The 17,885-nt window shown below is 34.7% G+C and overlaps 1 protein-coding gene across 1 annotated transcript in view; it reads right to left on the reverse strand.

Annotated features, from left to right (window-relative positions):
- Positions 1-17,885, reverse strand: part of Myo9a (myosin IXA) — a 254,323-nt gene that overhangs the window by 126,522 nt on the left and 109,916 nt on the right. The window contains exons 13-14 of the mRNA XM_026387807.2: positions 13,168-13,309; positions 8,855-9,050 (exon numbers count right to left, since the gene is read on the reverse strand). Of these exons, the coding sequence (XP_026243592.2) occupies positions 8,855-9,050; positions 13,168-13,309 (338 nt within the window). The remainder of the gene's footprint in view (positions 1-8,854; positions 9,051-13,167; positions 13,310-17,885) is intronic.

Below are 17,885 nucleotides of genomic sequence, written 5' to 3' on the forward strand. Positions count from 1 at the left end.
ATCTTTCTCTCATTTTTAATTAGGTTATTAGTTTCTTATAATTGCGCAGTACAAATTAAATATATATTCTAGATACCAGTTCTTAGTCAGAAATGGGCTGTAATTTCACTTTAAAAAAAACAAGTTCTTTATCAGAAGTGGGATGTAATTTCACCTTTTTGATGTATTCTTTGAGACACAAAAAATTTATTTGATTAAGTCCAATGCATCCATTTTTTTCCCTTTGGTTGCTTGTCCTTCCTTTTGGTGTCATATGGGAGAATGCCTTGCCTAATTCAAATTGAGAAGTTCGAATCCTCCAAGTATTTTATGCCTGCATTGCCATATTCCTTTCCATATGAATTTGAGGATCAGTTATCAATTTCTGCATAAAGGAAGTTCAAGTTTTGATATGGACTATGGTAAATCTATAGCTCAAGTTGGGGTCTATGTCTTCCAATGCATAAACACACTATCTTTCCACTTACGTTATTAAGTTTTTTCAATGTTTTGCAATTTTCACTGTCCAATTCTTAACAACTTTTATCCACATATATTTATGTTGATCATATAAATGATACACTAACCAATATCATTTTCACGTTGTTCACTGCTATTATATAAAAATACAACTGATATTGCATATTGATTTTGTACTCAGAAATCTTTTCTCCTCACTTATTAGTTTTAATACTTATGTGTATTCCAAGAATATTCTACACATTATCATGTTATCTGTGAACAAGATAGTCTCCTTCCTTAAACTCTGGATGTTTTTTTATATCTTATTCTTTGCCTAATTGCCCAATTAAAATTTTTCAGAACAAAATTAAAGAAGCAGATATCCTTGTTTTTTTCTCATCATTCCACCATTTAATAAAAGCTTTGGGTTTTTCATAGATTTCCTGATCAGTTGAGGATGTTCCCTTCCATTCTTTTTTTTTTTTTTTTTAAAGAAAGAGTGGGGGAGAGGGAGAGAGGGAGAGAGGGAGAGAGAGAGAGAGAGAGAGAGAGAGAGACAGAGAGAGAGAGAGAGAGAGAATTTCTTAATATTTATTTTTTAGTTCTCGGCGGACACAACATCTTTGTTTGTATGTGGTGCCGAGGATCGAACCCGGGCCGCACGCATGCCAGCCCCCCCTTCCATTCTTAACTTGTTCAGTGTTTGGGGGTTTGGTTGTTCCCCCCACCCCCACCCCGCCAGTGTTTTGCTTTGTTTTGTTTTAATCATGATTATGTGTTGGCTTTTGTCAAATACTTTTTTCTGTGTTTAGAGTGCAGCCATGTGGTTTTTGTCTTTAAATCTACTAACACGGCTTATTACATTATTATTTAATTTTCATTAAATTGAACCAACCTTTCATTCTTCAAACAATTGTACTAGGTTATAGTATATGATTTTATCTATTGCTAGATTCAGCTTGCTAGTATTATGTTAAGGATTCTCTTATTCATATTCATAAGGAATGTTTTTTATAGTATTCTTTCCTTGTGATGTATTATTTGGTATTCAGGTGATACTGGCCTTAGAATAAGATGGCAAATATTTCCTCATATTCTACTTTTTGGAACAATTTATGAAGAACTAGTGTTAATTCTTCAAATATTTGACAGAATTCATCAGTGAATTCACTTGTCCTGGCTTTTTCTGGTAGGAAATTTGTTTGTTTTTGGTTTATACATTTGCTAATTCAATCTCCTTTGTTCCAAACTCATTCAAATTTTGTTTCTTGTGAAGAGTACTGGTTGGTTTTGTCTTTCTAGGAATTTTTCCATTTCAACTAGTTTCTAATTTGTTGCCATTAATCATTCATGTAACTAACCCTTTGTTACTTCTGAAAAATGAGCAGAAATGTTAGCTTCATTACTGAAATTATAATGTGAATCTTCAGTCTGAGGTTGTAGCTCAGTGGTAGAGCACTTGCCTCGAATGCATGAAGCCCAGGGTCTGATCCCCAGCACCACATAAAAATAAACAAATAAATAAAGATATTGTGTCTGTCTACAACTAAAATACACACACACACACACACATATATATATATTTTAATAATGTGAATCTTCTATTTATTTCATGGTCACTCAAGCTCAAGGTTTTGCATTCTGCTTATCTTTTCAGAGAATTTATTTGTTTTCATTATGATTTTGTAATTTCTACTTCATTTATTTCATATCTGTTTTGTCCTTCCTTCTGCTTAATGGATTTAGTTTCCTCTCCCTTTACCCCCAAGAATCTTAAGTAGAGTATTGGGACACCACTGAAATTGCTCCTTATTGTTCTAGGGTCCTCTGTTCAATAAGTAAAACCTGTCAGGCCACAAACTGACCACCAAGAATTAGGATGGACCATGTTTGTTTTTAATCTCCCATCATAACAAAGTATTTTCCAATTTCATTTGTGATTTCTCCTTTGATTCACTACATATTAAGATATTTTTCATCCTTTGTTTATTTCAATATTGCTTTCCTTTATATTAAACTGATGTTTTCTAGTAAGTATATTTAAATTTTTCTTACAATATTATTTTTAGTTTTTACTCAGTAGTTTCCAAGGCAGTTATCTGGATTAAAAAAAAAAAAAACCTTAATTTCAGTAATATATAAAGTCTTTTTCTCCATTCTCTCCTTCCTCCTTTACAGTTTTCTAGTACAAGTTATATTTTTAGAACAGTATGTCCATCAACAGAATGAAAATTACTGCTTTATGCAACTGTCTTTTAAATAAGATTAAAGGGAAGAAAAGTTACAAGTAAAAAAAAAATGTATTTATTCTTTTTGTAGTTGCCTGAAATGTTGCTCTTTATTTTTTCATTTGTATCCAATTTACACTTCTCTAGTGTCCTTTCATTTGGACCACAAGAACTCACTTGGTATTTCCTATGGGGCAGGTTTGCTAGTAACTAAGTCATTTAGGATTTATTTTGGGGGGGATGTCTATAATTTTGAAGGGCAGTTTTGCTGAAGAATAATAATTCTTCATTAACAGTCTTTTTTTCTTTCCAAATTTTGAATGCCACCCTTGGCTCCAATAGTATCTAATGATAAAACCACTTGTTAATCTTCTTGAGAATCCTTTGTACATCATAAGTCACTTTTCTCTCTTGCAAAATGTTCCTAGATATTAGAGAGTTTAATTATTTATGATGTATAAAAAAATCTAACCTCCTTATAGTTCATGGTGCTTCATGCATTTGTGGATTAATTTGAATAATTTATAACTATGACATCTTCAAATACTATTTCTATCCCTTTTTCTTCTTTCCTTCTGAACTCCCCGAAGTTGGTATACTTAATGGTGTCCAAAAGAACTTTGCAGTTTTGTTCATTTTGCTTCTTTTTTTCCATGTTCATTAAACTGGATCTCAACTGATCTGTCTTTAAATTCATGGATTCTTCCTTCTACCTGTTCAAATCTACTGTTGAACTCCTCTGGTGAATTTTCATTTCAGTGATTGTACTTTTTTCCAAAGCATATTGGAGGGAAAAAGGAGATATAAAATATAAACAGGCATGAATACTCTCTCTCATATTTCACTATGTATCTGCAATATATGTAATTTCTAACTCTTTAGTAATAACTTTATTGAGACTTTTTTTTTTTTAAAGTTCTTTGTACTCAGTTCCCTTTAGGTCTTTGAACATACTTAAAATAGCTTAAAGTTTTATCTGACTCTCCTAAGGGACAGTTTCTATTGACTCCTTTTTTCCTGTATGGATCATATTTCGGGCTGGGAATATAGCTCAGATGGTAGAGTGCTTGCCTTGCATGCACAAGGCTCTGGGTTCAATCGCCAGCACCACCCAAAAAAAAAAAAAAATCCTGAATTGGATCATGCTTCATTTTTTTCTTTGCATGTCTCAAAAAACTGTCAAACACTGGATGTATTAAATTGTATAATGGAGCAACTCTAGGAATCAAATTTTCCTTTATCCCCAGTGTTTGCTGTTGATATTGTTTCTATTTTTTTTCTCCCCCTTAAGATGTTTCACATGTGACCACAGAAGTTTCCACTCACTGAGCTTAATGGTCAGCCAATGACTAACCAGAGATACTCTTACATACCTCAAACCATTAAGTCAATAACTATTGGGGTGAACAGTGGCCTTTGTCAAGGATCAATGTATATGTATTGAGGCATACCTTCAACACTCAGGTAAGCAGTTTACGACTCTGCCTTGCCTTCATTTTCTATTTGCACAGAGACTCAAGGTAACAGATCAAGAACTTCCTGGTTTTTCCTGAGCATGCTTAGAGCCCTGGCATGTATATAGCCCTATAAAGCACATAACCAACTAAATTTTATGGAATATATCAGAACTTTTCAAAGCCATTATGGACATCTCATTTATCTGCTTTTCCTTTTAAGCTGTTTGGTTAGGCCACTGTTCACCCCAATAGTTATCTACTGTCATAGGCAGCTGCAATGTCCAACAATTGATTTTGATTATTTTTCTTCTGAATTTTTTAGGCCGTTTTTAAAATTTAAGTTGTATACAGACATGATACCTTTATTTTATTTACTTATTTTTATGTGGTGCTGAGGATCAAACCCAGTACCTCACACATGCTAGGCAAGTGGTACACCCCCATCCCTGATTTTGATTGTTTCCCACAGTGCTTTTGGGCTAAAGGCTGTGGTTCACAGTGGGCAAACTCCAAATCAAGTTGAATAAATTCAGATTTTTAAGTAAAATATTCCAAGAAACAACCCAAAAGGTTGAAGAATTCTCTAGAAATGAGACTATGAAGGAATTCCAAACCCTTCTACTTCCTCCAGTGGTTGCCACTCTGCTAAACTTATCTTGATTCCAGGGTGCTGGTTTTCAGGGTTACCATGGAGCTGGGGAGGAAGGCCTGTGAATCATGCACATGAAAACACCACAAAGTGCAGTCTTTATTTATAGTTGCACAAACACTTTCTAGATTACTGTAGCCTTTAATTTCTACAACTCTAACAAAGTTACTCTGAAACTTTTCATTAGTGTTCTTACTGCTTTTATGGAAAAGATTATTTTTGAAAACTTTTACCTATTTCACTAATACATAATCTAAAACTCTTATTCTTAACCTTCTCTAATATACAAATAATTTATAACTAATGATTGGGTTTTTGCTTTTTAAAAAAAAAGCAAAAGGATTGTTAAACTAACCAAATAAGTTTTACCACCTGGTCATCTTTGAAAATAGACCGTCACTAGAATTGTTCTCCCACTTGCAAAAGCAAAAGGAAGCTGATTAGAATTATACAGTTCATTGAATAGGAAGCAGTAGAGATCATATGGAAATCTTAAAACTCTCTACCTGCAGACACTATATGAAAAGCTACAGCTTCTCTCTTTGTTAATGAAGAAAACTGGATAGTACTTTGAACACTCTTGTTCAGACCTCAATACCTTAGCCTACACTTTTTAGACTCTCTAAAATGCCTATTTGTCTATGCTTCTATATAAGTCCAACAGAACCAAATAAAGCATCATTGTGCTCTATTCTTCATGATCCTTAAATAGTATTCTCTACTCCAGGTTCTAACCTATTCAGGAGGAGGAAATCAGAGGCAAGTTAAATGACAGAACTTGAATGTCTGTTCTTCATTCACTGCTAACCAAACAAATCATTACTATTTCTCATTCTACCTTGTAGCAAAACAACATGCAGTTACTGAAACTGCCTACTTAATGTGACTCATTTAAGAGTATTTTCTGGTTTCAAACAGGCTGATCACTATTATGAATATTCTACAATTATATTTTTCTCAAATAGGGTAATTGAAATAATTTTATTTATAGACCTTAAAATGGCATTGTTTCCTTTAATTTGGAATTCTGGACAAAAGAAAAAATAACAAAAGTAATCTTTAATCTGGTATTCTCGGCTGTGGCTCAGTCAGCTTAATAAAGAGAAAAGGAGGGAATTACTTCAGAAAATTAGGGAGAGGTTTGTTATTGTTGTTCACTGTTAGGATGCTTCTTTACAATTAGCTCAGAGTTATTTTTAATTAGTGCATATTAATTTTAAATAATGGTAGGTTTCAGGCTGGGGTTGGGGCTCAATGGTAGAGTGCTGGCCTCGCATGCATGGGGTATTGGGTTCAATCCTCAGCACCACATAAATAAGTTAAATAAAGGTACTGTGCCTATGTACAACTAAAAAAAAATTTTAAAGTCTTTAAAAAAAAAGAATGGTTAGGTTTCATTGTGGCATATTCATGTACACATATAACATACTTTAAAGATACTGAGAGGAAGTAAAAATATACTACATCATCTTTATTAGAATTATCATTTTTGAAGGGGGTGGTACTAGAATTGAAGTAACTCACAGGCACTTAACTGATGAGCCACATCCCCATCCCTATTTCTTATTTAAAGACAGGGTCTCACTGAGTTGCTTAGCACCTCACTTTTGCTAAGACTGCTTTGAGCTCTCCATCCTCCTGCCTCAGCCTCCCAAGGGGCTGGGACTACAGGCATGTACCACCACACCCAGCTATAATGGAATTATCATCTTTGACATCTTATTTGCAAAAGATCTGAACTTGGTTACCTTCTGCCTCCCTTATTTTACTTCTACTTAAATAATCTCTAATTCTCCCATTTCATCTTAATATGTGTGCATACTATTTATAGATATTATAAAAGTTCTGAAACTATGGCTTAAATAATTTTAACAGTTAATCTGTTAGTTTCCAATGCTATAATATTCTAACTGTATGATGTCCTTTTATTTCAAACTTACCAAAAGATAGTTAAGTGGGAGGCAAGTTAGAGGAAGCAAAATGCTATGGTGAATGCTGGCAATGGCAATGACACCAATATATTGTAACATTAAAAAAAAAAATCACTTTCTGGATTCAATCTCATTAGGCCTCAGAATGCAAATTAATCAGAGTCCTTCTTTTTCTTTTATACAACATGAAATTTCATAATTTATCCAAGAGAAAAATCTGGGTGTTATGTAGGTTCATTTATTGATCTAGGTGGTAATTTCAGGGGTGATTATTTTTTGTGCTCTTTCACTGAGCTATATATGTTTGTTTTATGTACTTTTCTTTATGTGTGTTATATTCTAGAATAAAAGAGTTTTCAATAAGATTATTATATGGAAGCTCTGTAATACCCTTTATTAAACAAGAATCTAAATTCTATCAAGATAGAGAAATTGTAAGTTGTCTTTGTTTGTTGGTGTTGGGGATTGAACCTATAGGCACTTTACTTACTACTGAATTATATTCCCAATCCTTTTTATTTTGAGATAGGGTGTAGTTAGGTTCTGAGGGATCTCACTAAATTGCTGAGGCTGATCTTGAACTTGCAATACTCCTGCCTCAGATTCCTGAGTGATTTATCTTTTTATATTAGTAACACTACATATCAGTCAGGTGTAGTGGCACAGGGCTGTAAGCTCAGCTACTTGGGAGGCTGAGGCAAGAGGAGTAAAGTTTGAGATCAACCTGTCACAAAAAAAGAAAAAGAAAAAAAGACTGGGGATGTAGAGTATCCCTATGGTCAAAGCTAGGTACCACAAATAAAAACAGTAATATCGCAAATCATTTCCCAAATTGATACTAATGGATATAAAACAACTAACTTACATAAATAATAGATCTGTGTGAAGTGACATAATTAGTAGTAAAAACAAAGTTTCTTCTTAGTCAATAACATCTCAACAGGATACTTAACAAATCTGAGTAGCTTCATTACAAAGCTATCATAACAAGAAAGAAATCATCTTCAAGGAAAAAAAGTTCTTTTAAGTTTGTTATTGTTGTTGTTTGTTTTTTTAAATACAACCTTTTAGAAACGGCAAAGCGGTTTGAGGTAGTTCTTTTATTTTTGCAATTCAAGCATGTTACAGTCTCAAAAAAGAAATTTTGCCTCTCATTTTAAGCACATTATCTCCCAAGTATTATTTATTTCAAATGTTTAAAAGCTGAGTGAAAGTTTTATTGCTAGTACACATCTCAAAAAGCCATATAAGTCAGTCTGAAACTAGGGAAACACATGGGAGTATTCTCATGCTTCTAAAACAAATGTCTCATCTGCATAGAAAACAGAAAATCCTCACTGTACAGCAATATTCTAAGACTAGTGCTACAATAAGCAACACTGTGATTACAAATATGCCAACAGGGCTATGAAGTTGCTCTCCCACAGTATGTGAAATGGGATATTTTGTGATTTAAGGAGGAAACACAGAGAAAATAAATATCATTTCTGAATTTCAAAGTGAAAATCCAATGAACTGAGTTAAGGGTAAGAGAAAAAGAAAATGAATACTTCATAAACAGATTCTTTTCATAGTTTATCTGGCTTTAACCTCATAATTCTAAAGGTAGTATTTAACTCCCTTTTATAGGAAAGAAAGACAATTAAGTCACAAAATCAATCAAGACATGACAGTGTATAGGGGGTTCTTTCCACCGTACTATATTACCGCCAGGATCCCCCAGGATTCTTTCTTTCTCCTAATTTATACTTTTCATATTAAATTAGGTTTCATTTGTAGTAAGAACTATACATAAGAAAAAAACAGAGAAAAGCATCAAAATTAAATTCTAAATAAATACTATTACCATTATTTCTTCACTTTCTGTTCAAAAATCATACCATGACTTACTAAGTGCCCAAGTACCATTATTATACTCAGTATTCCTGTCAAGATTTAGTAATAAAAAAGTACCAACGCATACCTATACATAACACATAAACATTTAATTGTATAAAGTTTACTGAACTCATCAGACCTCAAACATGATGCCAGAATATGTTAAGAAACAAAGCAAATTAAAAATCATTATGAATCTTGTGAACTAAAGGCAAAATAATTAATAAATAAGGGATGAATCATGGTAGAATACGAGTAACTACTTCTTACCAGTCTTTCTCTGAATGTGTCTTTTCCCAGCTTCCCTGAAAGCAACTATGGCTCTGAAAAAGGCTCGGAGAACTGCCCATCGGAATACAGCCACAGGATCAATTCCAATCATCCCAGAGATAAATGCATTCTTGCTACTTCTCAGAAGAGCTACAATGTCTGGGCGCATATGATCTGTATTTTTTTCCCGAAAATCCTGTGTGAAAAAAGTCTCACCGTTAATAGTGAAAAAGCTATTAAAATTAATATGATAGTGAGTAATATGTTTGAACAGTGATTGAATAAAGATAGAAATAACTTCTGAGTGAAATGTTCATTCTAATTTACTTTATATAGAATATTATACTTTCAGGATTGATCTCTACTTTCTGTGGTGATGCGCTGGACAAATTAGAAGAAAAGCAGTAAAAAGGTGAGAGTGATAAAAATTTAGGCAAATCAACAGGACTTAGGCTCTTTGAGCTTGAATTAAGGGTTTTAACTTTATTTTATTCAAGCATAAAGGTCAATGACAACAGCCAAGTGGTGTTCTGTAAACATTTATTGATACATAGGAAATGAATAGCACAAAGAATGGAAAAGGGGAGAACAGACATAATAATAAACAGAGAAGAGCTGACAGTGACTTGGACAAGCAGGTTGTCAAAGAAGAAATGAAAAAGAATTACCATGTTTGAGATACATTAAGAGGTAAAAGCAAAGAATCTGCTGATAGTAAGAGAATGAGGAAATTAAGTTAATACTTCTATTTGGGGTTTGAGGAGCTAGGTGGATGGAGATGCCATATACTGAGATACATAAGACTAGAGAAAGAACGTTCAAAAGACGATCAACAGAAAAAAATTTGTCCAAGTGAAGTTTGAGATGGTAAGGATAAATATTAGTAGATAACGTTTACTGAGAGGTGACCGTGTGACTGGCACTCTTCTACACACTTTCTATACATTGTCTCAATCCTAAAAATCCATTTGAGACCAATATTATTATCCCTACTTTATAAATGAGAAAACTGAGTTAGAGAGGAGAAGTACTCTGGCCCCTGTCACAGTTAAGTGGAAGAGTGGAAGTCAAACACAACCAATCACAACCACTATGCTGTGTCAGTATACAGACACTATGTAGGCAGATAGCTATGAGTCTTAGTCCTAGGGGGATTTCATAAAATATAACTGGATATTATCAGCATTTTAAAGAATAAGATTAGCTATGGTCTATAAACAGGCAAAAGAAACAACCTGCCAGAGCGCAGAGGTTTTAAGAGAGAATACAAGAAAATGGATTAAAATGTTCCACACAAATACAGGGAGATCAAGAAGCTTACACCAAGGAAACAAGGGCCCAGAAGGATACAAATAGTCTAGGCACTGACAACAATCTTACAACTATATTCACACTAAAAAAGGATTTTAAAAATATGATGAGCTTCACAAAATAGCTCTAAGTAAAAACTCTACAAGGAACACACTTAGTATAATGTCATTTATTGTCATACAGAAAAATCTGCCTGGACTTCATTAAACATTTAATCATATAAAGTTTACTGAACTCATCAGACCTCAAACATGATGCCAGAATATGTTAAGAAACAAAGCAAAATAAAAATCATTATGAATCTTGTGGACTAAAGGCAAAATAATTAATAAATAAGAGATGAATCATGGTAGAATACTAGTAACTACTCCTTACCAGTCTTTCTCTGAATGTGTCTTACGATTTCCTAATTCTTTATTCTTCTAAAAACAAGGGAAATGGGTAAACAAGCCAGGATCTTGACCGTTGGCTTGTCCCTAAATATACTTAGAGCAAAAGTATATATTATTAAAAAAGTAAAACTGGGTTTTCTTTTTTTGGGGGGACTGCAGAGTGGTTAACCAGTGATTGAACTCAGGGGTAGTTGACCACTGAGCCACATTCCCAACCCTATTTTATATTTTATGTAGAGACAGGGTCTCACTGAGTTGCTTAGCATCTCACTTTTATTGAAGCTGGCTTTGAACCCATGATCTTCCTGCCTCAGTCTCCCAAGCTGCTGGGATTACAGGTGTGCGCCATTGCTCCTGACTTTTTATTTTACTTTTTAAACTATCAAAATTATTCCTTTCTTTCTGTTCCACCTCAGGATATAATACCTCCAATTAACCCATCAGCTCTAACCAGTTATCACTTATCATCTAGAAATAAATAATGTATATGGATGGTATCTTCTTCCCCAACTCTGTTGCCATTTCGGTGATTTGGTTGTTTGGTTTTCTGGTGGTGGACTGGGGTGTGGGGGTGCTAGGGATCGAACCCATAGCTGTGTTACCACTGAGCCATATCCAAAGTCCTTTTTATTTTTTTGAGGCTGGGTCTCACTAAGTTACTGAGAATGGCATTAAACTTGCAATTCTCCTGCCTCAACCTCCTGAATCATTGGGATTACAGGTGTGCTCCACTGTACCGAGCATCCCTGGGGTTTATCTTAACATTTCATCCCAATTAAAAAAAAAAGAAAGAAAGGGGGAAAGCTACCTAATTTATCTCCCAGATTCTACTCTTGCCCCTTATTATGCCTCTTCCTCAAAATAATCAAAACAGTCTTTTTTTTCTTCTTCTTCTTCTTTTCTGGCAGTGCTGTGAATTGAACCTTTGTGCATGCTAGGAAAGCACTCTACAACTGAGCTATAACCCCAGCCCTGCACAGCAATCTTTTAACAACACAAATCAGATCTTCTGCTTAAAATCTTTTCATAGCTCCCTACAATAAAAACCAAACTCAATAAAAATCAAACTCCTTTAACTTGCCCTAGAAGCCCTTAAGAATTAACCTGCTGTCTTACTCTGAATTCATTTCACAACACTATTTCTTTTTGTTCCTTTCATTCTAGCAGCATATTTCAACATATCAAACTCTTCCTTATTCCATGGCCTGTACTTCTTCATCACAACTCCTCATCAAGGTAAATTTACTTCAGGTCATCTCTCAAAAATTAAAAAGTTTCTTAGAGAGGTGGTCATGGCTCCATACCACTACTTTACTACTTTTTCTCACAGAACCCATTCATTTATTTATAGCATATAGCCCAATCATATGTATGTATACACAGAGTCAGGAACATTTCTGTCTAGTTAATCACTAAATCATTCCAAACACTAGGCACAGGGTCTGATGCATGATCTATGTTCAATAAACACCTCTTAAATAAATAGATCAGTACACTTGAGGAGTAAATTAAAAATACCCTGAGATCAAAGAAAAAAATTGTATTGCTCCACTATAAATTCATATCACCACTGTCTTGCATGGAAACCAAGTGTCTTAAGACACAGGCTTAAATTTCAAATGGTTGAATAACAGGTTCATCAGAAATGGATGAAATCATGAAGTTTCCCCTTTCAGGAGGTAGGAGTTTCAATACAGTTCATTAAGAGTACAAGCTCACAAATACCTAATAGTACATGAAGACATAAGGCCTCTGTCAGCCCTATGTGTATAAAGAGGGGGAAAATTCAGTAAAGTATGTGGACATGTGGATGAACATATGGGATTGAGATATACAGTTATCTATTCTTTCAGATCAAAAAGTTTATTGTTTAGCTAAACTATGGAATCAACCTAGGTACCCTTCAACAGATGAATGGATAAAGAAAATGTGGTATACATATGCAATGGACTATTACTCAGCCTTAAAGAATAAAATCATGGGATTTGCCGGTAAATGGATGGAGCTAGAGAATAGCATGCTAAGCAAAATAAGCCAATCCCAAAGAACCAAAGGCCAAATGTTTTCTCTTATATGTGGATGCTAATTCATTGGGGGAGGGTTGCTAGAGAAGAATAGAGGTACTTTGGGTTAGACGGGGGAATAAAGGGAGGGGAGGGCATATGGGGGTAGAAGGATAATAGAGTGAATCAGACATTACTACGCTATGTGCATATATGATTACATGACCAGTATAATTCCATATCATGTACAACCAGAAGAATGAGAAGTTATACTCCCTTTATGTATAATGTGTCAAAATGCATTTTACTATTATGTGTAACTAATTAGAATTTTTAAAGTTTATTGTTTATTAGAATGGACTGACATCAGATTACATACAAAAGGAAACCAACAGAAACCTGAGAAAGTAATGTACTGAAAAGCATAAATATGTTATTTTCTAATATTATCTATATTAGTAGAATCTAACATTATCCTAATAAAATGTCTCCAAATGTTACTAATTGTAAGCCTCCAAAAACTACAGGGGGTAGTGTGCCAGGAAAAGTGACAAAGTCAAGAACACACCTCTGCCCTTAAAGCACATTCATTGAAAAATCAACTGACCTTTACTCCATATTTTACTTTTCCAGCATAGTGTTTTATGGTGAAAGCAGGCTCCATCACAGCTGGAAATTCAATGTAAGAATTCTCTTCATGTTGATGCTTAAACTTGTCTAGCAATGTCTGATTTGTTGCCTGTGGAAAACTGAATTTATGAGGAAAAAGAAAACACAAAAAAATAGAAGATGCAGTAATCAGTATTGCCTATTAAAAAACAAATTCATTGCTATCTAATACATTTAGCACCTTACAAAGAGTTTTTGCCTATACTATCAAATCTGATTCTCATAATAAGCTAGAAGAGAGTATAATATGGATTGCTGTTCCTATATTATAGATGAGGGATAAAAAGTTATGGCTTGCCCATACTCAGAGTCTGCAATTAACCTGAGAAATTAATTCAGGTCATTACATATTTATTTAGGTTTCACTGTGTTGCATTATTGCAAAACCCAAAGGAAAATAAACCCCACCAAAAGGAAATAATTTCTTATTCTTAAATAGGTCATTAAAATTCACATTCTTTTGTTTTCCTATTTATTGACACATAGATGGTCACAATTTTCTTATCTATACCTGTTTATTACATTTCTTATTAAATCTATTACTATTTTAAATATACATCAATAGGTTTGTATTCATTGGTTGGATTCAATGAGCATTTCAAGGTCAAAAATCACACAAATAATATCTATTAAGAATTGCATAATAGGGGCTGGAGTTGTGGCTCAATGGTAGAGCACTTGCCTGGCATGTGTGAGGCCCTGGGTTCGATCCTCAGCACACATATAAATAAATTAAATAAATAAAAGATCCATTTACAACTTAAAAAAAAAGAATTGCATAATAGAAACATAGGAACATAAACATTTAGAAGAAGAAAAATAAGCAGTGATGGGGAACAACAGAAAGGTTATTAGGAGGCTAGCTATTAAAAGTTAGGTGTAAACGATTAAGTAGGAGTTTCAAATAGAGGAAATATCACTGACAGGAAAAGGAGAAAATATATCTTTCAGAAATAGTATAAAAGAAACTGAAATAATGAGCAATAATGTGCCATGAGGTTGTAAAGATAAATCCCAAATCTAATGTGTAAAAATTATTCTTAAATTACTACAAAATGTTTAATTATATACTGTGTACTCAAATCAGAAAATATCATCACCTTTGGTGTCAGATAATCTTAGTTTAAATTACCAGTTCTAAAATGGAAGAAATGATTTACAGTAGAAGGGGTAGAGAGAGAAAAGGGGAAGGGAGGGGAGGGGAGGGGAGGGGAGGGGAGGGGGGATAGTAGAGAATAGGACAGACAGCAGAATACATCAGACAAGAGAAAGGCAATATGTCAATCAATGGAAGGGTAACTGATGTGATACAGCAATCTGTATACGGGGTAAAACTGGGAGTTCATAACCCACTTGAATCAAACTGTGAAATATGATGTATTAAGAACTATGTAATGTTTTGAATGACCAACAATTAAAAAAATAAATAAATAAATAAATAAATAAATAAAAAATAAATAAATTACCAGTTCTATCAGTGATCTTGGGAAAGATAGGTAGCCTTTCAGAACTTTAAGTTTAAATACCAGAAATGATCTTGTGACCCATAAAGTGAGTATAATAACAGGTATAATACTGTTAGTAGAATCAAATAGTACTAGTAAAAAAAATCTGACACTATCTGGCATTTTATAGGGATTACATAAATATTATCAGCTTTTTTATGTTGCCAACACTGCCAAGTCACCTGGGCCTGTTTTTACAGGACAGTCCAAGTTCACATCCCCTTTTCTACAATAGATTTGTTCCAAAAGAAGACAGATGAGGCTCATTTTCTGACAGTCCTATTAAGTATAGGAAAAGGTTCACACGTCTGACTCAGACTTACCATCTTATTTGGGCAGATGTGTACTATATCCTAGCTTCCTAATGAAAGTGCGCATATTTTGCAGGAGGCTAAAGAACATGCCAACCTCCTCCATGTCCAAAGCCTCCTTACCCATCCTGCAGGAGATGCTGCCATCCCGATAGCTAAATCTAATTGGACATACCAACCCCAAGACACCGGGGTCACTAGACTCCAACACATGATTACTTGCTTCCTTGAAGGCATGACAAAAAATTCTAATACCCAGGTTAATCATGACAAGATAAGGGAAATCACCCGGGACCTGAAAAAAACCCTGCCCTCTTTTTGGCTCAACTTACTGAAGCTATTACCAAATATACCACCCCAGATCTTGATACTCCTGCTGGTACTCTCTTTCTCCATGTCCAGTTTATAAGTGGGTCTGCACCTGATATCCATAAAAAATTTACAGGAGAACTCAGAGACTCCTCAGCAGTAGCCCTGTAGATGTTGCTTTCAAGGTTTTTAACAATAGAGAAGACGAGGCCAAAAAGGAGAAAGAAAAGTATCTTAAAGCTAAATATCACCTCCTGGCTGGCTTGCCACACAATTCCCCCATCCTCGGAGTAAAGAAACCCAATGGCCAATTTTGGCTAGTACAGGACTTCAGGAAATTCAAAGAGGCAGTTGTCCCCACATATCCTGTAGTACTCAATCCCTATACCTTTTTATCTCCTATCCCATCCTCCACCACCACCCACTTCTCAGTGTTAGACCTGAAGAATGCTTTTCTTACTATACCCCTCTTAACTCTAAACCACCAGGGTCTCCATGTCCTCTTCTAGAACTCTAAAAGGAGGGGATCTCCCTAATTTGTCTCTTCTCAGCAGAAGGCAGCCAGACTTGATATCAACATCCCAATTTATTATCCCTTTTCAGAGTCTGGAATGAAGGAATTTATTATCCCCTTTCAGAGTCTGGAATGATGAAAAATAACATCACCCAAGACAGCCCCCAGGAAGAAAAGAGGACAGTGTGGCCTGGGAGGAAGGAGGGAGGAATAAGGCAAACATTCATCCTTTCCCAGTAATAATGGGTCCTGAGGAAAGAGATAAACACACTAAGCCATGGATTTTCACCCTTTCCCATTGTTGATGAGTCCTGGAAGGAGAAAAGCAAATACTGAAGCTCTAGGAAACAATGGATTCTGGAGTAAGAAGATAAGCAATGAGCACCAAGCTCTGGGCTTTCATCCTTTCCCAGTAACACTGAGTCCTGGAGGGGACGGAAAACAAATGGGCTCTGGGCTCTAAATTTTTATCCCAGTTTCAAGCATTTACAACTGTTTCCCTGAGTTAGAATGAGTTTTGAGTTTTTACAACTGTTTTCCTGAGTTACATTTTTTATCTGAACAATTAGTTTCTGACTGCCCAAGTCTTTAATGATTAAGTCACACTAAACATTCTGCAATGATTAACTCTCATTAAGACCTATAAAAAGCAGACCCCTCTTATAACCAGTGCCCATTTTCTCCCTTGAAAATATGCCATGTGCCATTCCGCCAATGCTTAATAAAGACAGTTTGCTGATCTGTTTGAGGTCTGCTCCCTTCTCAGTTATTTGGGCTTATACTATGGCTTCCTAAAAACATCTCCATTATAAGCTTGCTCTAAAATTCTAAAACAATTCTAGAATGCATTATAATCCTTAGGATTTCAAGCACAGACCAGAAACAGCCTCTATAATATTCTTTTCAATTGTGATCTTACCTTGTTTCAAGTCACCCTAATCATGTGACTTTCCTAGTCAGAAAATTTATGGATCAAAAGCAAAGAAACTGAATGATTCCAAACAACTAAAACTAGACAAACCTAACCTCTGCAAATGTTTCACTACTTCATAACAGAATGCTTCTCTCTTCTAGCAGCATACTCAGCTTACCTCATTGTCTCTAACTCCATTTAGAGTTAAGAGGGGTATATTAAGAAAAGCATTCTTCAGGATTTATTTGCCTTCTAATACTCCAAGTACTTTAAAAGCTTATGTTTTTCTTTAAGTAAAAGTGAAAAAAGGAAGGGGGATAGATAGGAGAACAGTCTTTATTCCAAATCAAGAAAGATGGAAAGAAAAGCTCTCCAAAGGTCCTACATTCAACAAACATTTGAGGTATATATCAAGAGGGCAAATCAGACATTATTGCTCATTTTAAAGCTCTTATCTCATGTTCCCCAAAGGCTATAAACAAGGGTAGCCTGAGAACTACTTCTAGAGCTTTCAGAACCAGCAATGCATGGACTCTACTTACTGATTCTGAATTAACTGATCAAGAATGGTGACCTAGAAAGCATTCATAAATTCAGAAGATAATTCTTATTAGTAGACAGGATTGACAAAATGCTGCCCTAAATAAATGTTCTAATCTTAACTTCAGACTCTGTTAAAATGCAGATTCTTATTCAACAGGTATGGGCTGAAAGCCTGAGATTTCATATTTCTAACGAGTTTCAAGGTTCTCTACCGCTGCTGTCAGCAACGCCTTTTGAGTTCTACAGGAAAGACTAGTAACATTGCTAACATCCTATTCATCATACATTAACTCTGAGACTTTGCTTGCACTATTTCTTCCTCCTAAATGCCTTCTACAGAACCTAACTTAAATAATGTGCTCAACATCACAGCACACACAAGATTAACCTAGATTTTGTGTGACTCCTACAAGCAGAGCATCATAAACAAAATGCATGAAGTCGGAATATCACTAAGGATAATTTCCAAATTATATATTTCCCATAGATATATATATTCCCACAAAATATTTTTTAGAAAAAAAATCCAAATGAGTCCCAAAAAAGCTCTTCTTAAATGTG

This window comes from Urocitellus parryii, chromosome 6 (genome assembly GCF_045843805.1).
Source record: "Urocitellus parryii isolate mUroPar1 chromosome 6, mUroPar1.hap1, whole genome shotgun sequence".
Lineage (NCBI taxonomy): Eukaryota > Metazoa > Chordata > Mammalia > Rodentia > Sciuridae > Urocitellus > Urocitellus parryii.